This window comes from Dermacentor andersoni, chromosome 9 (genome assembly GCF_023375885.2).
Source record: "Dermacentor andersoni chromosome 9, qqDerAnde1_hic_scaffold, whole genome shotgun sequence".
NCBI classification, from domain to species: Eukaryota; Metazoa; Arthropoda; class Arachnida; order Ixodida; family Ixodidae; genus Dermacentor; species Dermacentor andersoni.
The window spans coordinates 87214956-87237530 of record NC_092822.1 but is presented as its reverse complement, the minus strand read 5'-3'; the positions used below and the strand labels follow the sequence as shown (position 1 = coordinate 87237530).

The 22575-nt window shown below is 48.0% G+C and overlaps 2 protein-coding genes across 2 annotated transcripts; one reads left to right on the top strand and one right to left on the bottom strand.

Annotated features, from left to right (window-relative positions):
- On the bottom strand, positions 1 to 18697 carry LOC126528371 (facilitated trehalose transporter Tret1-like). Its single transcript, XM_072284565.1, has 5 exons — positions 18465 to 18697; positions 12112 to 12370; positions 9787 to 9975; positions 2957 to 3193; positions 1 to 12 (listed from the first exon to the last, which is right to left on the bottom strand). The coding sequence occupies exons 1-5, from the start codon at positions 18695 to 18697 to the stop codon at positions 1 to 3; spliced, it is 930 nt and encodes a 309-aa protein (XP_072140666.1).
- Positions 18698 to 19835: 1138 nt separating this feature from the next.
- Positions 19836 to 22575, top strand: LOC140213225 (uncharacterized). Its single transcript, XM_072284371.1, has one exon. It carries the CDS (start codon positions 20302 to 20304, stop codon positions 21412 to 21414), a length of 1113 nt encoding a protein of 370 aa, XP_072140472.1. The 5' UTR covers positions 19836 to 20301; the 3' UTR covers positions 21415 to 22575.

The window sequence follows — 22575 nt, the reverse complement described above, 5'->3', positions numbered from 1 at the left end:
TCAGGTGACAAACTTGAAGCCCAGCCAAAAGAAATAGAAGAGGAGAATCTCAGGGGGTGCCCGTAATTCGATCATAAGCGCGTGATCGGGTAAAATGGCCACGTGGAACCCGACTGTACTCGCGCGGGTTCCTCTGTTTGGTGGCGGTACTACAATCGGCGCGCGCTTCTCATGCTTGACGCCTACGCTCACATAGGTTTCACGTTTCTGTCGTTTCTTTTTCCCTCTCCATCTAGGTAAAATTCCCAGTGTGCAACGCGCTGAATAACCAGAGGGAAAGGAGAAAGGTGCAGGGAGAGGCTTCAAAGGAGGTTAGCTTGTGAACGCTAGGTGTGCCCTATCATAATCTTTTTTTTTTCTTTTCTTCACGGCAGTATAGTGCAAGTTGCCCACTCGCCAACTCTGCTTCATGTTGACATGTTGCCTCGAGTGCTGTCACAACGTAACTTTAGACGAATCCTTGTTAGCACAAAGTTTAACAGGGAGAGACGGGCTAGTTGGTGGTCGATATTGGAATGCATCATGTAACCGCGCAAACAACAAAGAACAAAGAAGGAAACACACAGGACAGGCGCGGATGCTGCCTTACTAAAATTACTGGAGAGAACTGTGGTGCTGCGATTGTCAAGCTACAGTAGGAATGATTGTTAGTACATGTATTCGCCTCATATTCATGCTTGTGGCTTCAGACGTTCTTACGGCTTTGTTTACTACGCTTTATCCGCTTTTATTGACGTAAAGTTCAAAGCAATCACATTTTTCTAAATACAGGAGACAATAAGAGTCTGCGCACATGGATATACCCTGTGAATTGTGGCACGTACATATGGCACACTGTTTTATGGAAAGTGATCAGTTTCCAAGGTCACAAAGCCATTTGAAGCCAGAAGGACGAAGCTGGGTGAAATCCACGCACTGATCATCGTGCCCATACTGGCTGAATCACCATGCTTTAAACCACCCGTACACAGCGACAGAATTTTTCGTCTGGTACCTTTTGTAGGGAACTCAATGCTCGTCAGTATGCACCACGCCAACTGACAAGAACTGACAATGTGCGGCTGTAGGGACGTGAGCCACGACGCCTTCTACATCGTCCCAAGAGGAGGCGCATGGAGGATGACTCAGCACCAGCACACTCCTGTCGCGCTACGACCACTCCGTGTTTGCGCGATCGGCTGGCGCAACCAAGTGTCGTTATTCCCATCCACAGTCCAATAACTACCAACTAATTTTGACTCACTCTGCAACAACGTAACTCGTATCCCGCTTACACAAATGACAGGCGAACGGGAGAAGCATGAAATACTCAAAAAGGAGACCTGCATTGGCGGGCACAAGATATGTGCAGCGAAAGATAAGCGTGGCAATGTTCCCAGCAATTTCCATGATACATTATGGGCCGAAAGATAGTGCTATGATATGTTGTAAATTATCCCAAACTGCTGGGTAACCACGATTTGGCGTACTAGCTGCAAATAAGCTGAAGCTTTGCGTACAACTAGACGGACGAGGTAAGAAGAGTTTTGCAAAATGTGAAACGGTGAAAGCGGCAAGGGAACGGAATGATAGTCAATCTGATGAATTTTGACGAGGGAAGCTTCTGACACTTTATGCGCAAAGCCTTATGACTTCGTGTGCATGACAGAGACTTCTAAGAGTGCCATCGCCATGTTAACGTATTAGACGGGAGCTTGCTGTTGGCATTGTACAAACTATTCTTAAAGGTAATTTCGAATGAAATCAGCACTACTCATCACTTTAATCGACCAGAAAAACAAGCTAGTTTTAGAAACATCATTCAACTGATTACGATCATAAAAAAAAAATATATACCAGACGAACGAAAATGCGTTGGACCGCACAGAGCAGGCACTCAGTGCCTGCAGTGTTCTCAATAACTTACTGTTTACTCAATAACTTACTATCTTAATTTACTCAATAATTACAATATTATTACAATACATACAATAGATTTACAATAGTTACTCAATAAATTACTATCTTTTTACTGAATAATTTACCCAATGATTTACACAGTAATTTTACAATCGTACAATTATTGAGAACAAACGCGTACAAAAGAGAACAAACGCGCACCTCAGCATTCTAGTTGAGATGAAAAAGAATAACGTAAAGTTGGGCAGGACTTTAGTTGTGTGCAGCAGAAAACCGATAGTCTATTCGCGATAGAGATCAGCCGCCAAGACAAGAAAAGCGCTATCGAAGACACCAGAAAGTTGAGTGGTGCGGTGAAAATAGAAAATATGCAAGCATAGCACGGTCTCGCTCTACGCCAGACAGGACTGATCGGAAATATCTGGGTGAGGGTGAAATATCTCGCAGTGGTCATGGAGTAGTTTAACGAATATTATGATTTCTGATTATATCAGGAATTCACGAAATTAGTATTTACAATTTCGCTTCATTGAACATTACGCGTACTCCTCACAGCATCAATAAATAATTTACCGGGCTTCCTCAGCACCTACGTCCCCGTCCCCTTTTGATTCCAACAATAAAAAATAATTACAATTATCTCCGCGTGACCTTCACGCGCTGCAGCAATGCCATACATCGAGGTCACGCAGCTGCGGTCCATTCACCCTCTCCGGTGGCGTCTCCAGCTCCTTACTGGCCACGTCGCACTCACCGCACCGGCGCGCAATCCCTCTCAACACTCCTCCTCAGTATACAATATCAGCCTATCCGGCTCGCGCAGTCACCCCATTTATCGGCTCCCTGAGGGGGCGTGGAAGGGAGGGGGTGAATTTGGCGACAGCGTCACATCACATGACCTCAGTTACCGTCCTCTATAATGGTTACACATTAAATGCGTCGTTTGCCCTGAATTGTGGACACTAGAGTGATTGCCACAGTGCGAACTCGTTACTATGCACCGCGAGATGCCCGCGCTGCCCCTTGGGCGAGGCTGTCGGCAGCCTCCGCCCCGCACCTGCAGCGATGACAGCAGAACGGCGAACGCCGCCGGTGACACGGTCACTCCCGCGGCCTGCGCTAAGCCAGCGATGTACGGCGGCGCTGCGCCGATGCCCGAGAACTGCTGGACGAACATCACGTGGTACACCAGGAGCACGTTGACGGCCGTTGGCGGCAGGCACGTGAACGCCTCCTCGATGTGGCGCGCCTCGCGATCCGCGTAGGTGCCGCTGAGACCAATCCGCTTCAGCGCCTGCACCGAGCGAGCACCACCGTGCGCCAGCTTAGGTGCCAGCTTAGGTGCACCAGCTTAGGTGCACCAGCTTAGGTGCACCAGCTTAGGTGCCGTCGGGCGGTAAGCTGATTCCGTCAGCTTACCGCCTGACGAAATCGGTAAAGATGTAGGTGTCGGTACTTATGCTACTAGCAAATGCCGCACCATAATTGTCAAGTTGGCACTAAAAACGCAGTGCTTTCCGCTCGCCAGAAATAAAAAAAAAAAGAAATATTATGGCCAGTGAGGAGTTCTCGCCTGCCAGACGCTAGGCTCGCAAAGAGCTTATTATCTTTGCTGAAAACCAACCCTGTGAAGCTAGCTATCAGTTGCGTTATAAAAAGCTCGTGATCAACAAGAAACAGTACGTATACGATCCCGTAACTGCTGCTATAAAAGAACTTCCCACAGTACCCGTATCTAACCCTGTATCTTAGCAAAGGCACATGCGTGCGCCACCAACACCCAATACTCAGTGCTCCTCTGCAGCACAAGATGCGACACAGGAATCAGTGAGGGGAAGCGGGCCTGCGCAACGAAATGTGACCTTTCTTATCTGCACCATTCGTAGCATCCTTAACAAGAGCGAACTTTTATCATCTGCAATCGACACATCTAATGCTGATATCATAGCACTAACCAAAACAAGGCTTGGTCCCGAAATTGAAGAGGGTGAAATCTTTTCCGCTGCGCGTCATTTTTCAATATTCATGATCGTAGTGGACGTCAGGGTAGCTGTATGTTATTAGGCATACACGAAGACCTACCGTCTCACGTTATACAAGTAGGCAGTAGCTTAGTGACCGTCTGGGCGGTAACCCAAATGGCCTATCAAAACATTATTCTAGGTGCATGCTATTGAGCTCCTAATCATCATCAGTTTCATCAGTGAATTACAAGATGTATTAAATTTTGTTGCTTCAAACCACAATCTCCCTCTTCTATTACTCGGTGATTTTAACATACCTAACGTAAGGTGGTAACGTAAGGTGGTCCCCTTAGCAACGTAAGGTTGCTAAGAACTTGCCTGCGAATGATCGCTGCACAGATTACCTGAAAGCAACTAACCAATACCTAAAAGCAGTAAAAGAAGCTAGGGATAACTTTTCAAACATAACTCTGCGAACCAAGGAACCAAGGAAATTCTGGCGCACGATAAAGCCAAGCAGAGATTATTGCATCACCCCAACTGATCGTTCAGGCTGCACCATTCCCGAAAACGCATGCTGTTCTTAACGAGGCCTTCTCAAATAATTTATCCTCAAACGCAAATCCGTCAGTACCACCCTTGCATACTTACAACTACACAGCCATGTTTCCTGTAATAATCAACTTCGACGGTGCAAGAAAACTTATTAGATCCCTAAAATCATTTTCCACGCCAGGATCTGATCAAATCGAACCAAAATTTTTAAAAATTACAACGGCCTATTGGTCTGTTTTATTGACTATAATCTTTAAGCAGACTGTTGATAGTGGTTCTCTTCCATCAAAGTGAAAAATTAGGAAGGTAATTCCACTCTATATATCAGGTAACAGGCATTCCCCCCTTAACTACCGACCCATCTCCCTTACTAGCAAACCATGCAAAATGCTTGAACATATCCTGTTCTAGCTTATTAAAAACTTCCTTGAATTTAACTCGTTTTTTTTTTCAACATCGCAACACGGCTTTCGTAAAACGTACACCTGTGACACACAACTACCGACGTTTGTACATAAGTTAAATATTATCCTCCATAACTCTTTAGCCTACTGCATCTTCCTCGACTACTCTAAAGCCTTCGGTAAAGTTTGCCATGAACTACTTTTATATAAGCTTATTCTACTTAGCATTGATCCTAAACTTCTAATCTGGATTGAATGTTTCCTATATAATCGTTCTCAGTTTGTTTCAGCTAAGAACACTAATTCAGGATTTAGCGCTGCAAAGTCTGGTGTTCCGCAAGGTTCAGTGCTTGGCCTTCTTTTTTTTAATACATAAGCGACCTAGCTTCTTGCGTCTCCTCAAATATTCACCTTTTTGCAGCTGATTGCGTAATATTTAAGAAAGTAACTTCTGATAATGACGTAAGCGTTCTGCAACCTGACCTTAACGCAGTCTGTTTGTGGTGCAAGATAGGACTAATGGAATTAAACATAACTCAATGTAAATTTATGTACGTAACCAGATCGAAAACAACGCTATCTCTCTACAAACTAAACAACATACCACTGGAACCTGTATCATCGCACAAGTATCTTGGTGTACACATAACGTCTAACATTACCTGGAATGATCATATAACACACATTACAGATAACGCAAATCGTATGCTCGGCTACGTTAGTCGAAATTTTTCAATATCACCTTCTTCCTTAAAGCTTTTCCTATATAAGTCATTTATTAGATCAAAATTTGAATATGCCGCATCAATATCGGGCCCTTTTCAGGAAAATGTCTCACGCACTCGGAACGGTTCAGAACAATTCCATTCGTTTTATTTTCTTAGAATACAACCACACCGCTAGTATAACAGCTATAAAATCTAATCTTAATCTGCCTGCTTTCGCATCCCGACGTAAAATACATCATTTAGTTGTTTTTCATAAGCTTTACCACCATCCACACTTGCGTAACGAACTAATTTCTGTTCCTCAATATGTTTCTAACAGACTAGATCATATTCATAAAGTTTCAATTCCGTCATATAGAACTCACGCATTCTTTAATTCATTCATACCGCGTGCATCGAAAGAGTGGAATTGCCTTCCCGCACAAACGACTGAAAGTAAAGATTATAAATTATTCCTGCGTGCTTTAAAAGTAATGTTATAACTCTTTTGCATATATTGTACTTACTGCAACTGCTGTAGATTTTATACGCTGGGTTACACTGTGTTATTATTGTATATATTGTAAGTTCATATTTAAGCTAGTATTGTATTAAGCTATTATTATGTTGAGCTATTATTGTATAATTACGAACAACCACTTCTCTTGTATCTGTGACCACTCCCCCCTATAATGTCTTTGACCCTGAGGGTAAATAAATAAAACAAATAAAAAACAAATCCCAATCGACGTTTCAGACCACTTCTTGGAAGGTCAAGAGTTTCATCTTCTCAGGAACCACAAGCCTCTTGCCCAAGGGTTGCGAACCAATTCCTCAAAGTAAGTCACTAGGAAACTTCGTCAATCGTCTTACGTGTCCGAATTAACCACCGACACACGGTACAGTAAGGATGCGGACAATAAGGCTGCTGACGCACCCTCCCGGGTAGCTGCCATTAGCTTCCCTGAGCATGCCGCAGACTGGGAAAACTAGTAGATGCCGCAGCTTGAAGACGCCGAAATGCAAGCGCTACGTAATAGCTCCCCATCTCTCCGAGCGCAGCCGTTACCTCATCAGTGTGCATCAAGAACGCTTCGGTGTGGCACATCAGCGAACCTTCCATGGCCTTTCGTATCCATGACCTACTGCCATGCTCTGTTGTTCCACTCGTTACGCGACATCTGCCACCCTGGCATCCGAGCTATGCAGCGCCTTGCTGCGTAACGCTACGCTACTTATGGCCTCACTTGAACACCAAAATGCGTAACCGGACTCGCGCTTGTATGCCCTGCCAATGCGCCAAAGTGACGCGTCACACCAAGTGCCCGGCTCAGCCTCTCCTGCCACCCGTGTCCGACACTTAGACCACGCGCACATCGACACGGCTCGACCGCTTCCTTCGTCACGTGGTTACAGCTATCCGATAATGATAGTGCACAGCTTCAAGTCCAGAATACATGGAGCGAACTTTCACGACGAAGTTCGGGCGACAGAAAATCTGCCGCGGCGCGACGCCGTATGTTCGTCGGGCTGCGCTACATGGGGCGAAGACACGGCGGCCGCCGCCGCCGAGTCTATGCGTTATCAGTGGGGCTAGACGCGGCAAATGCGCTGTAGTGAAACACATGACACAAAAAAAAAACTTTAACGACAACTATTATCGCTTTTGAATTGCGGAACACTCTAAAAACGCGTAAAATTTTGTTTAGAAATGATTTCTAGTGTTTTTTATGAGTTTGAGACATTCATGTGCCGATGTAGCTTAAAGGAAGCGGCGATGCTATGCGTTATGGCAGCACTGGGCGGGTAAACAACTTACGGCTCCTCCAACTCTGCGGCTCTGTTCTGTGGCTCAACGCGCGCGCGGCACGCTTCTGAACAGCTGAGATTAACTTGTGAAATTCCAGCCGCGCCGCTTTGGATGCCATGAATACGAACAGCGGGAGACCGGCGTGAGCGATAGAGCGGGATCGGGCTACACGGACAAGCGGGGAAGCCTAGTCGGAAGTCGGGTGGATAGTGAGACCTGATTGGCTCGCTTTGGGGCGCCGTTCGTTTGCCGCTTCCGGTATCGTCGACACCCGACCTGGCCCGACGAACTTTTCTGCGCCAGCTAGATCGGCGGCGAACGACGTTTTCTCCGCCGTCGCGCATCGCGCGTACGCCGCCGGGCGTCGAACGCCGACTATATTCGCTCCATGTATTCTGGCCTTTACGCGTTGGCTCGAGGCTGTGCTCATACCGGACATCGCTGCGGAATCTATTGCTCAAGCGTTCGCGTACACCTGAATATCGCGCTTCGCTTATCCTGGAACAATCACGGATCTGTCTCACCGCCGTGTCTGCATGTGTCCGTTTCGATGTCCCGTCTGCGCGGGGGGCCCTGTAGCGCCCTCTTCCAATAGCTTAAGGAGGCTTGCAGAATTAGCAAGCATAAGAGGAACAAGGAAATGATGCGCGGCTGGTAGCGGTGCACACGAGTACGACACGGCTGTCAGATATAGGCATCGTATAGTTAGGCGCCTTGTCTATGGTAATCCTGTTCCTACACGCTTGCCATCAACATTCTTCCCTCGACAATCATCGTCCTCGTGACGCAGACATGTAACAACTACAGGCGCCGAAGCTATGCCCCTGTCATTCGCTACTGTTGCAACCTTGGTACCTCAAAGAAGCTTCACGTTAGTTAGATTCCAACAGTGCGTTGAACTTGCGCCTTCTAAAGCGAACGTTTATATGCCTGCCCTCCCGGGTTCGGCGTGGTTGGGTTCTGCTGGGGTTGGTCGTTTACCCCTGTGGATATATTTGTGGATATGTGCGCAAAGATAAAAGACGATTAAAAAATGGCAAGGAGCACATACGGCAGGCATCAGCAAGTCATGACTGGTAGCCTTTCCGCTATCCTTGAAGAGCGTACCATCATTACGTTCTAGAGGTACTACCGTGCGGGGCAGGAGCTTCAACAGAAGAACCACGAAACGAGCGATGGAGCGAAAAATATTCGGCGTTACATTAAGAGAAAGCAAGTGAGCGGTGTGGATTAGATAGCAAACGGGGATAGCCGATATTCCAGTTGACACTAAAAGGCGAAAATGGAGCAGTGCAGGTCATGAATGCGTAGGGCAGATAAATGGTGTTAGAGTTACAGAATGGGTGCCGAGAGAACGCAAGCGTGGTCGAGGACGCCGGAGATGGTGCGATGAAATGAGAAAATTTTCAGGCATAACTTGGAATTCGTTAGCGCAGAATAAAGGTAATTGCAGATCGCCGGTGGGCATAAAATATAATGATGATGATGACGACGAGGATGACGAAAACAATGATACAAAGTTGCTGTCTTGCACGACTGGCCAGTACGTACAGGACAAAGCCCGAAACGGCACCGCATATAATACCGAGGTGGCTCGGGATGAGAGGTGGCTTACGTAAACGCCGACGTGAGGTTCTGCACCAGCGTGCCGCTGTCGTCATTTTTGATACACAGAGTTTGACACATCAGGATGCTGATTCCAGCGCCGGAAACTTAACGCAGAGCTCGTGGTAGCGTTTTTGGGTGCGTTGGAGCGATGTTTCAGTTATTGATGGCTCCAAAAACCATGTTACTCGTTTATAGGTAATCCGCTAATTATTTTTACAACTAAAGTGCCGCTTGATTTTCCTTCTTTTTTTTTATGTACGAACGTGCTCTCCGAGGCCAGAAATAAAGGTGAAGATTATGTTCTAACTTTTCTTGGCATGTTTTAGAGCATTGCAAAATTAAAGTCAGTATTTACTTTATTTTATTGCCGATTTATTTAGGATATACTGCCAACTCCATCAGGGACTGTTACGGGAAAACCACTCGATTAAAAACAAGTTACATCTAGAGAATGTTTAAAAATTATGCAAAGAGGAAATTCTACATAATAATGAAATTGTACATTAAGATTACACTTATTTAGTAAAACTAATGGTTCCTGAATAGAAGTTAAAGTGACGTTAAGGGAACAACATGGCGCAATGCAATCTGATAATTTGTAAACAAGTAAGCAGAGTTATACGAAACAAACAAATTTCATAATAAAGCTCCAATTAAGTAAAAGCAGGCTGGATAAATTTAGAAAGGAACATCGTAAATAAACAAAAAAAAAACAACCTGCCCAGTAGTTTCTCGTATAATTAGGGAGCGAGCACGCAATGAATACACAGGTAAAACAGCAAGTAAAGGACGCATTCTGCACTCTCTGCAATTAAACACAAGTAAATAAGTCGTCACACCTGCACAGCGCGGTCCCTCCGTGCATGCAGCAAGAGCCAACGGGGTGACTCGACCGCGAAGGGAGCCACGGCTGCGAACAGCAGCGCCGGGATGGCGCACCCCAGGGCCAGCCAAGACCAGTCCAGAAGTAGGCCCAGGCAGTGGGAATAGAGCATGCCCGCAGTCACTGCCACGAATAGGCCGCCACCCTGCGCGGTGCGGCTCGGTACAGTCAAACGCCTCTACAACAAAAAATCCTCTATAACAAAAAATTGTAAGCACGTAGGCTTTATCGTGGCCGCAACCGTTGTTGAGGTACGTGAAACAGCTTGTGCGTGTTGTACATGGTGTATGGGAACTACGGCTACAGAAACGAGGTAACCCATTAAGCAAGTAACATTCATTCACGCAGGACAAAGCTTGTTTTTGCTACAGCTATAGTGGGAGTCCTGTGGTGTAATACTACAAATGTGCTTGCTTCCAATTCGTAGTTGTCCCAGCGTGGTCAACGCTGGTGGTCGCCAATTGGCATCCCTCTGTCTCGCTGTCTGGGTTTCTTCACGCCATTTCTGTACCCCTACGCGTTCAATTCGGGGGCGCCAAAGCCTAACAACCGTCAAATTTCTGCAACAAATTGTAGACTCATAAGCCTTACGGCCTTACATATCCCTCCTGGTAAGTACAGATTTGAGTTTCATGCATTATCCCTACTATGACAGAGTGAGCTCTCTCAAACGCTAAAACTCCCGCTGGGATCGACAAACGTGTTGCCGGTGTATACGCCTATCTGAACGCCGAGCGAGAGGCTAAATTTATCTCCGATCGCGTCCTGCATGGCACGACACCGGCGCCATCTGTTCAGGCGAAACACGCATGATCGAGTAATGGCTCCGCTTTTCTACACAACGATACCAAAGTAAGGCACGTTAGTAGTGCTATAGTACTGCACGTTTTCGCTACATCTGGTTGCATACGTGGAACGTTACATGCGGTTTTAGCGAGCGACCCCCCATTTTGTTTGAACTGAAAGACGCAAAAAGGAGAGCTTTCCTTCTGCTCGCACCCCCATATTCAATGTATTTCTTTCTTTTTTTTATATATATTTCCTGTGGCACACCTCCAAACAAAAGCTATTCGATTTTTATATGCAGGCACTCTGTCTGTCGAACCTTGAAATTGAAACTGTAAATTAAGCTTATTCAAGTGTAACAGTGTAGACACTTAGGAGGGAAGCAATACTGGGACGAATGGCGAGCATGACCGGTAGCGTTGACCACTCTACCAGATTCTTCCGTTCTTCTTCGCTCGCATGCTATATAAAGGTAGGAAGAAGGAAATTTGCAAGATCGGATGCAGGCGGTATAAGAAGGAACCGCATCACTCTCTAATTTTGTTTTCACGTGGGGCATGAGGCAACATGCGATGACGAGGCTATTTGCCACGAGCTCGCATGTTCCATTTCGAACCCGCTATGCTGTTGGGCTGCTGAGCACGGGATCGAATCCCGGCTGCGGCGGCTCATTTCGATGGGGGAGAATGCGAAAACACCCGTGCTCTAAGATTTAAGTAAACGTTAAAGAAGCCCAGGTGGCCCAAATTTCCGGAGTCCCCCACTACTGCGTGCCTCATGATCAGGTCGTGGTTATGGCATATAAAATTCCTGAATTATTTTTCCCATTCGTAAAGACGACGATATAGAACTTGCACATGTGTGTCCACGGGCGCGCGCAAGCACGGTATGTGTTTGCGTCATTTGCTAATGTTGGCGGTTACGCCTCAAAATGTGCACCCTGATAAGCTGGTATTGTTGTTTTTGTAGCTGTTGTTCACGATGGGTGATTATAATGACCTTGTTAAGGCTATTAGTATTCCTTGGGAAATTCAGCCCGCTTCTCGCATGTCTCCATCTGCATGTCCGCGCCTAACCTCTTTGCCGCCAAAGTGGGTCACTGGGTAATCCATGCTCAAATGGGCAGAGCGTCGGGCGGCTGCTGTGCTGAAGGAACCGCGTTCAAAACCAACCGTTGGACAACTTGAGTCACTCGGTACGTGCCAATCTTCAATGAACCTCTTTGTGCCAACTTCGCTTACTGGGTATATCTCACAGGGCACGTGCAGCATTTCAAATAATCCTTATGTAAACACATCATCAACAATTACCTTCCAACCACAAGACAGATTGATAATAGCATTGAAGTCGCCAATCATACATAAAGGATGGATGCACCGCCAATTTCTTGTCGTCATCGTTGTTGTTGTCGAAGCCTGACCATTAAGTCTTGTGATTTCTCGTCGTAGTTTTTGCTTACGGAACTATAATGCGCTCACTCGTGCCGAACACGCACCACGAATCCTCGATTGACAGCCGCGGCCACCTCGACACTGTGAGCAGTAGCACAGAGGGACACCAAGCCCACGGAGAAGCCCGCTGCGAAGTGAGCCGAGTACAGACCGGTCACACTGTCGGTCGAGTGCAACCACAGCCAGGCAAGGAGGAACCCGAGCGAGCAGCCAACCATGGCCTTGCGTCGGCCCAGCCACTGGCACAGATTGCCGGCACACATGCTGCCCACAACGGCGCCTAGCGGCAGCATAGAGCTAAACCTGCGACGCGAGAATGTTATAGACAACGTTCATGCTTGTAAATCCAAGGGAGCGCCGCAATCCATTGTACATCAAAGTCAAAAGATAGGAGTATCAACCCAGCAGGAAAAGAAACCAAATATGATCGCTTCTTGTTTCCTCTTCCTAATGTAAAATTTAAAACAGCATAATTCGGCAGCTCTTGTTTGAAAAGATCATCATATTATTATTCTCTTTGAAGAAAATCCACGTCAGTAAAGGTTGTAGCATTTCAACCAACTGATCCAAGACCTTGCGGAAGCGTGTTTGTAAAAAAGTCGCAGTTTCGCCCGAAAGTCGAAGCATCGGTTGCGATAGAAAATTAGTATACAGCTATACAAAGTAAGGGCAGTATATAATAGCTTTATCTGCAGTATCAACTCGGAAACATTCGCTTACTAACTGAATTAGTATGCATGGTGTCAGCGTGCACAAGCAAACATGAACACCTCACACTCGACGAGAGCGGACAGTCGCTGTCAAAACGCTGGTGGGAAGAAGCGCGGCAGCAGCAGCGAGCGAAGTGACCATCGTGTGGGTACCGCTTCAACGCAAAAGCGGCGAGAACACAGCCCACACGCATGTATGAGCCGTCTGCAGATCGCTTTCGTGAGAGGGCGCGTGCGACCGCGCGCGGTCGTGCAAAGTACGCACTTGTTGGCGGAGTCGAAACAACCCTCACCCCCTCCATTCCGCGCTGCCTCCCCGCTTTCCGCAATATATAGCGCACATATATAGCGCACGAAACTGAGTGGCTAACACGAGTTCCCCTTGCGCGCGGTCGCGAAATGCGCAGTTGCTGCCGGAGTACAACGTGACTCCCCCTAAAACGCCTCAACCCACGCACAACGCCGCTTTTGCTAAGTAGCGCCAACCTTTGTTGTGCACCGCTGTTCCCTGGTTCGTCGCTCATACCGGTTTCGCTTCCACAGTTCCCGCTTCCAGGGTTTCCGTTTCGGGTCGTTCTGCTTCCGGAATTTCCGGTTCCTGAATTTTCGCTTGTTCTACCCTCGCACCTCTATGCAGAAGTGACGTCGCTTCCGCGTAATTGAGAAGCCGGGCCTACGCAAGCTCCGCTTGACGCCAGAAGCTGAGGGGGTGAGCGAGGAAGGATCGTGGAGGAGGAGGGTAGGTTGGTGGTACTTAACCTGGACGGCGAAAACGTGTATGGAGGGGTTTTAATTCCCCCCTCCCTCCTTCCCATCGCCCCGCGGCCTTTCGCGCGACTGAAAACGGCGCGTTTGCTCTCCGCTTTCTCCTACGCGCGCGCCAGATTGCGCCCCCATCGTAGGCTTCCCTTGCGTGCTTTCACTCGCACATAGAGTATGCGACGCGCGGCGATGGTGTTATCGGCCTTGGACTTTATACGGAACATCACGGTGACGCCGACGGCGAAAACGCGTCTGGAGTTTCCATATAATTGCGATCGCAATAATAAAAGGCGACGCGATGCGCAATGTGGAAAGGTTGAGTTTAGTCAAAATGAAACGGCCAATACAATCTTGTTCCTCCGCTGCCCACTTCTTCCAGTGATACTAACAGAAAGCTCTTTGAATTTTCTCTATCGAAAAAAACACGTGTTCTCCATAAACCCATGTCCACTAATTCTATATAACTTATGGGAATACACGGGCAGCGTGTCGTTATATGAGAGCCCAGCATATATTCGATGTTATGGGGCATATATTGCTTTTTGTTTTTATTGCGATAGCAGTTACACGGGTACTCCAGGGGAATTTTCACCGCCGGAATTTTGGGGCGCGGCAGCTTTTCGCGCGCACAAAGGGTAGGGGGAGATGTGCGCCCGTTAGAAAGCGCGGGGGTGGGAGGGGGCGCAGCCCGCATCTCCGCTTGCACTCCAGCCGCGGCACGGCATGGAGCGACCGCGCGCATCCTATCTTGGAGGCAATCTGCAGCGGGTTCGAAGGCTAGCCGACCCGAGGTAGCTGATGGCTTCGTGTGCGCTGCGTTCTCGCGCGCCTGTAGTTGGCGATGAAGCGAGAGGCAGCACGAAGGGCAATTCTCTCATCGCTGCTGCCACTCTATCATCCCGCTTGCATATTGACAGCGAGTGTCCGCAGTCATCGAGCGAGATATGTTCATATTTGACTGTGCGTGCGTGACACCGTGCTTGTTAATTTAGTTAGCAAGCAAATACTTGCAGCACTTCATACAGTCAATCCCTTACTACACATAGCTGTCTAATAATTTGCTACTACAATGTGCTTAGCCTTTAGGGCGAAACTGCGATTAATTTTTTCGAAAGGCTTACCCCATGTGTTAGCCCTCGTGTACGACAAAAATCACACCAGCGGACCTTGGTTGTTCTAATCATGCTCGCGACCTCGGTCTTCAGCGCAAAATACGAGAAAATAAATTGTAACGAAGAATAAGCTCCGGTCAGCCAGGCGCATTGCCAGCGTTCTAGCTGCTCCCATGGTAAAACCTCCGCACTCAGTTACACCTCTACCTTTCTGCGCACCCTGCAAATAAACACCTTGACAAAATAAACTTCGCCTGCACTATAACGCCGATGCAACTTAGTGATCTTTTGTCTGTCTGCGTTCGTGAGTCAATGCTTTTGATAGGAACGCACCTGAAAGAATTTGAAGCTTACATCTCACGGCCGATGTTCTCTGAGGCCACCTCGCCCACTGCGCAGGGGCTCGTCGTCGCGAGCTTTACTAATGCTTCATCATAGAGTGTATGTAGTGTACGTGGATCTAGCTAGCTTCTTCAGAAAGAAATGGGCCAACCGAATGAACAACATTCAAGGATTTATATCTTTGGATATATATGAGCGGGACAATCTACATGGCAAGTGAGAAAGGTGACAGAAAAGAGCGCCGACTTGTCACTTCTCTGACTTCCCGTTTAGATTGCCGCGCTGCTAACCAAAGATGCAACACTATTAACATGCCCGTTGAGCCATCCTTGTACGGATTTGTAGTGTTTCTAGATAAAAGTTAGCGCAGCTAGCATTATTAATGAACAATATAGATTAACGGTTGTAGTTTTATGGTACAGACGCCTGCCCAACGTCGAAAGAAGCGGACTTCAACAGCTAAGCATATTAAGACGGATCGGAAGCTCAACTTGTCGAACGTTTCTATAGCGCTTTGTTGAAAAGGCACGCTCGATAGAATCTTCGTCGAAGAGCAATTTGCCCCTTATGACGGACCGCACTTGAACCTTTAAGAGGAATCTTTATATCAGGAACAGAAAAATCCCTGCTCACAGTACTCTCGGAGGAATCCCTACCTGTTTACCCAAATACATGGAAACGGAGAAATTGGTTTTCTTGGCATTCACTGCGCCGATTTCGATATCGAGCCGGTGTGGCTTGTGGCTGCATGGCTGCGCTGTTTTGCCGAGCCTATAGTGTTGGAAGTCCTGCAATCTCAAGTTTCGGAGACGCGTTGAAGAGAACAACAGCAGAACCGTTCGCTCTCGATCCTCTGTCTGCGCTCTTCACGTTAGCATTGTGACGGCAAGTGTCCGAGGACACGGAGTGAGATCTGCTCATGTGTGTCCGCGCGCGCGCGGGACACCACGCTTGTTAATTTATCAGTAAGCGAACGTAGACTCCAATTATAGGCCGATTAAACTACGAACCTTACTTCCGGTAGTTGTCGGGTGCATTGCTATTAATTGCTATCAATGCTCCGGCCTTTCAGGCGAAACTGTGACTTGCCGCTAAACTTGCCGCGGTGGTACAGTTGAAATTAGGGAGCTTTAAAAATAGCGCACTCAAAGCACACCCCGCCCTGCTTGCGTTCTTTTGTACGCACCGCGCTTTGCGCCGGCTAACTTTAGCTACGCAGAAGCCTAAAACCCCATATTGCGTTTAACTGTACAGAACGAAGGCGCGAGTTCGATCTCCCGATACGAGCAGCACTCGCAAATCGGTGAAGGCGAAATGCAGAGACTATCGTGTGCAAGAGTTAGGTGCGCGTTATAAAAAAAAATAGAAGAAGGGAGAAGTACCACAAAGTGCTTGTCTCAATTAGTCAGGAGCAATGACTTACGGTGTCTCTCATAATTCGCGTATTGCTTACTTAAAACTCCATCCACCAACGCGCAAGGCCCATATTTCAATAATTTTGGTCCGCTGTTTCTGAAACTCTATATATAGGAGAGACAGCTGTGGTGTTACGAAATATTTCGCGTTCTAAATCATTTTTTTGCCTAGTGCGTCCCTAGTGACGATTCCTTGAATGTATGTGAAGTCATCAGGCACTACCCAATGTATTGAAGTCATCATCATCATCAGCCTGGTTACGCCCACTGCAGGGCAAAGGCCTTCCCCATACTTCTCCAACTACCCCAGTCATGTACTAATTGTGGCCATGTTGTCCCTGCAAACTTCTTAATCTCATCCGCCCACCTAACTTTCTGCCGCCCCCTGCTACGCTTCCTTCCCTTGGAATCCAGTCCGTAACCCTTAATGACCATCGGTTATCTTCCCTCCTTATTACATGTCCTGCCCATGCCCATTTCTATTTCTTGATTTCAACTAAGATGTCATTAATCGCGTTTGTTCCCTCACCCAATCTGCTCTTTTCTTATCCCTTAACGTTACACCCATCATTCTTCTTTCCATAGCTCGTTGCGTCGTCCTCAATTCAAGTAAAACCCTTTTCGTAAGCCTCCAGGTTTCTGCCCCGTAGGTGAGCACTGGTAAGACACAGCTATTATACAATTTTCTCTTGAGAAATGATGGCAACCTGCTGTTCATGATCTGAGAATGCCTGCCAAAGCACCCCAGCCCATTCTTATTCTTCTGATTATTTCCGTCTCATGATCCGGATCCACCGTCACTACCTGCCCTAAGTAGATGTATTCCCTTACCACTTCCACTGCCTCGCTAGCTATTGTAAATTGCTGTTCTCTTCCGAGACTGTTAAACAGTACTTTAGTTTTCTGCAGATTAATTTTTAGACCCACTCTTCTGCTTTGCCTCTCCAGGTCAGTGAGCATGCATTGCAATTGGTACCCTGAGTTACTAAGCAAGGCAATATCATCAGCGAATCGCAAGTTACTGAGGTATTCTCCATTAACGTTTATCCCCAATTCTTCCCAATTCAGGTCTCTGAATACCTCCTGTAAATACGCTGTGAATAGCATTGGAGAGATCGTATGTCCCTGCTTGACGCCTTTCTTTATTGGGATTTTGTTGCTTTCTTTGTGGAGGATTACGGTTGCTGTGGAGCCGCTGCAGATATCTTTCAGTATATTTATATACGGCTCGTCTACACCCTGATTCCGTAATGCCTCCACGACTGCTGAGGTTTCGACAGAATCAAACGCTTTCTCGTAATCAATGAACACTATATATAAAGGTTAGTTATATTCCGCACATTTCTCTATCACCTGATTGATAGTGTGACTATGGTCTATTGTTGAGTAGCCTTTACGGAATCCTGCCTGGTCCTTTGCTTAACCGAAGTCTAAGGTGTTCCTGATTCTATTTATGATTACCTTAGTAAATAGTTTGTAGGCAACTGACAGTAAGCTGATCGTTCTATAATTTTTCAAGTCTTTGGCGTCCCCTTTCTTATGGGTTAGGATTATGTTAGGCTTCTTGCAAGATTCCGGTACGCTCGAGGTTATGAGGCGTTGCGCATACAGGGTGGCCACTTTCTCTAGAACAGTCTGCCCACCATCCTTCAACAAATCTGCTGTTACCTGATCCTCTTCAGCTGCCTTCCCCCTTTGCATAGCTCCCAAGGCTTTCTTTACTTCTTCCGTGCTGATGTATTGAAGTGCGGCCTAATAAACATTAGCTCCTGCTCCCGCTTCGTGCCTCCGTCCGTGCCTGTACATTCGCCGCCTTAGGCGCGTTCTTTGTTGTCCAACGGCGTGCTCTCCACCCGCGTCACACGACAACAGCACGAACTTTCCGCAATGTCTGTAGCCCCAAACCGCCTCCCCCTCCTTATTCGCAGCATGCGACTAAGATGCCAATACTCTGACGAGCGTTCTTCCATGCAGACCACCGGTACAATGTCCTAGAATACTGGGCCGTACACTATTCTAGTGCATCGGAAAGTGTGAGGTGATCACTACTGCTCACCAGATGGCGCCATCGGCGGAGATGGTCGGGGACACGTTGTCGCCCTGGGCGGTAGGCACGGCCGTTAGCGTACGCAGAGCGGCAGGCGCGTATCCCAGAGCTGCGCCTGCGCAGAGACAACCCAGCCATGCTGCGGCCAGCGTGCGGTACATGGCGAATGTGGGCGCCGTCGAACGTCTCTTCACGCCCGATGGCGGCCGGGATAACGCAGAGGCGTCGGTTTCCGCCCCCATCGCTGTCGCCGCAACGTGGCAGATTGCTGACGACGTTCTCCTGCTGTTATTGTCGTGTACAAAGACACTGATGTGCTCAGCTACAGTAGCAGAAAAGTGTCCAGTAGACTACACAGTAGACCAACAAATGGCTGCGGCTGCTATAGGGTCTTCTTCTTCTCCTTCTTCTTTACTTCCCTACGTGGTGCACAAGGTAGCAGAATGCCGGGCTGGTTATTCTTGAAGTCGTTTAAGGTTGGTGTCATAGTGACACCACAAGAGGAAGTATTACAGGGGAAGAGAAGTTGAAGTTGCTAAGAACCCGTTAGAAATTCAGCAAGCCGTGGGATATGCTACTTCTTCCACTCTGCTGCCGCTTTTCTTTCATACAGAAGAGGTTTGGCGACTTCCTAAAGAGTTTGCTTCAATGCACCCCGCCTCGCAACGAAAAATTCCGACACAGCCCATCTCACGATAAATGTCGACATTAATGCGATTAATAATGAAGCAATGCAATGACACACCGTGTTGCAGTCGCCGAAACGCGTCGTGTATGAGGCATGTACTTCAGCCGGGCTCCTCTTTCGCCCTTCCCTATGGACACGCTGCACCATCCAACGTGCCGCCGCTAAATCCAAGGGAGGAGCGAGTCTGATTATATATTCAGGCAAAATTTTCTGAACATATAATGACACGGGTTCGATTCTGTCCAGCACAGGAGAAGAAGAGGAAATCTTTATTCGCACAAAAGACAGTCCACCCGGTGTGGCTAATCCTCCCTGTGGGTACAAGCCATGTTTTGAGGCAACAACAACAACCCCGACTTCGTTACCCTTAAACGGGGCAACACCGTGTAGTCAGGCCCCTTTCGAAGCCACCGCTGCCCCTCACTATCCTTTCTTTCCACCAGACCAGCCTGAGTTGGTCCCCGCGGGCAGAGCTGGATAGCAATGCCTCCCACCTCACTCTCGTGTTATTGTCTTCTTGGTCTTCAGTGTGAGCCGTGCATTCCCATTTGATCTGGTAGAATGTCGGTGTGCTCCCACACCACGGGCATATGTTTTTGTGTGCCGTTGCGTAGTGTATGTGCAATCTATTGTTAGCGGAAACGGAAGCGAAGGCTGGCAACATAGGGAGAGAGATGGCGGCCACGAAGGAAAGCAGTCGTCACACTGTCTTGAACTCTTTTTTTCTGTTATTTGTCTTTTCAAGAGCGCCCTTGTTTGAAATCTGTGTGTCTGCGAAGAAATTCCTAACATCTCAGAAGTGGGATGCACCGAAACCTTCGTGGTTAAGCGATCCTGGAAGCCGATGTCGCGGGATTGCGTCGACGGTGATGCTCGCTGACTCTTCAACGGACGCTGCGTTTGTGCCGTCATCGTGAGGTATTGACCGTAAAAGGGACCCTTTGTGTTGCTTTGAAAATGTGCGTGCGGACGCTCTGTGTGACGTCTACGAGACGCAACGGTACCGTCTTCGTGAAGTACTGACATCGAAAACGTGTCTTTGTGCCACCTCAGAAACGAGTGTGCGGACGCTCTCTGTGACGTCATAAGCCTATAGACGCTCAGCTGGAGGCGAAAAACTGTGTATACGCCTAGGGAGACGCCTAGACAAGCCCGAAGATGGCAGACGGTGGCGGAACTCACCAAAACCAAATGATGCAAACTCTGCTGGAGCAAAACCGGCGGTTACTGGGGCTCCTGGGGAGGAAACCTGAAGCGTTCCACGTTATGCCGGACCTGAATAAAGCTGTCCACGATTTCCACGGCGAGGGCTCATCCCACGAATCTGGGGCGTGGCTGAAGAGTACCGATTCCATGGCGGTCCTGCATGGCTGGCCGGACAGCTTCAGACTAGAAAACGCCAAGCTTCACATGAAGGGACCTGCTCGATTTTGGCTTCAGACCCGTGTCGATGACCTCACAACGTGGAAAGACTTCAAGATTGCCTTCAGAAAGACATTTGTGGGCCAGATACGCACGGCCGAAAAGTGGAAGCAAATGCAGGAAAGAGTCCAGATGAGGGGAAAGTCCATCACGGCATACTTCCTCGAAAATACCTTGTTATGCAAGAGATTGTGCCTCTGTATGCAAGATACCAAGGAGCAAGTTTTGGTGGGGTTGCAGTTTAGAGACGCATGCATCTCCATGACGGCAAAGGAACGCAAGGATGAGGATGAATTGCTGGCACACTTGCAAAGAATGGAGCGAATGAGCGAAGCTAGAATGCAGAAGTCACCAGGGGCCAAGCCACAAGGTGGTGATCCAGGTGCCACGACACCTCGTGCCAAGCCTCCGACCTCAAGATCTTGGACTATCGCGCGTCCACGTAAGCAAGTGATCACAAATGCATGTGCCACAGACCAAACAAGTGGTGGGGGACAACCGAAGAAAACGCCAGAGCCTCCCAAGCGTGATAAAGCGGAGCGGAAATGCTACAGTTGCGAAAGGAATGGGCACATAGCGAGAGACTGTCCGAAAACAAACCCTGTTGGTAACTTTGTTTTGAATGAGAATCCAACAAGTGGCAGTGGTCCATCAAAGTTCCTGAAGACTGCGACCATCAATGGAACTCGCCAGCTCTCGGTGATGACTGACCAGGGAAATTCAAACTGTATATTGCGTCCTCAAGCGGCTGAAAAGTGCAGCCTACAAGTTGTGTGCAGGGCCCAACAGTTGTATGGGTTTGGAAACACCGCACATCTACAGTTCGTTCTATCGGGACCTCGGAGGTAGACATAGAAATCGATGATTGGGTATGCGGCAACGTCAAAGTGACTGTCGTCAACAACAGTGCCTTGCCCGTGGACATGCTGCTTGGTAGAACCTGGACCTGAACCTGGACCTGTACCTGGAACCACATTGCATACCTACGCATGGGAGATGAACTCAGGATTGGCTACCAAGATGGTCTTCTATTTTGTAACATAGACCTTGCCCAGATGAAGGCTTCCAAGGAACCACTTCGTGTCAAGGAAACCGTCTTGCTGCCCAAAAGAACCGTGTGTTGGGTGACAGTGGAGACCAGTAAGAGTGAAGGAAATCTGGAGAAACCTTACCTAGTGGACCTGGTAAGGGAATGCTACTTCACATCGAACACGATAGGGTTGAGATACCAACGTTGAACGACAAGGATGAAGACCAACAGCTGATCAAGGAAAGTTTGTTGGCTCACGCTGAACTGCTTTCAGGGGGTGAAGAGTTGACCCCCGTGAGACATGTGCCTCAGCTGAAGCCCATTGATAGTAGTATGCTGAAAGTCGGGAAAGACGTCAATGAACAACAAGTGGATGCACTGCTGAAGATGCTGAATGAATGCAGGGACTGCTTTGCACTGAATTTGTCAGAGTAGGAGCGTTGTAACCAACTGGAGAAGACTATCACAGAGTGTTCCGAAAGCACTCCAGTCAGCTGCAAACCGTACACGACTAATGCTGAGGAAAGAGAAGCAATCCAAGAAATTGTCAAAGAGTGCAAGGCTAATGGCATTGTAACCGAAACATCTTCGCCATACGCTAAGTGCTACTCGTGAAAAAGAAAAATAGGGAAAATCGTCTAGTCATATACTATCGACGGCTCAATAGCCAGACGGTGCCGGAACACTTTTCCTTGCCAAACATTGATGACAGCTCAGTTGTGTTGTCGTGAAAGCTGTGTATGCAGCTGGCGAAGCGAGCGGAGTCGAGCGCAACGACGAGTAACGCGGTGTGACGTCATACCAAACTGCGGCAGTGAAAAGGCGCGGCGCTGCGCAGCGGCGGAACACATGTGGCTCGGTGCTACTAGTGGCGCATGCGCAGTAGCGACTAGGGAGCGAGAGAGAGAGAGAAATATCCGCGGCGAGGCGCGCGTTGTGACGTCATGTGCCTCCTCGGGGCACCGCCACGGCGAAATCGC

Excerpts from the sequence above, each read along its gene's own strand:
- LOC140213225 (XM_072284371.1), top strand. The coding sequence starts at position 20,302 with ATGGCAGACGGTGGCGGAACTCACCAAAACCAAATGATGCAAACTCTG.
- LOC126528371 (XM_072284565.1), bottom strand. The coding sequence starts at position 18,697 with ATGGGGGCGGAAACCGACGCCTCTGCGTTATCCCGGCCGCCATCGGGC. Across the intron at positions 9,976-12,111 it reads CTGTCAATCGAGGATTCGTG|GGTGGCGGCCTATTCGTGGC; the intron begins GTGCGTGTTCGG and ends CGCACCGCGCAG. Across the intron at positions 3,194-9,786 it reads GGAGGGACCGCGCTGTGCAG|GCGCTGAAGCGGATTGGTCT; the intron begins GTGTGACGACTT and ends CGCTCGGTGCAG.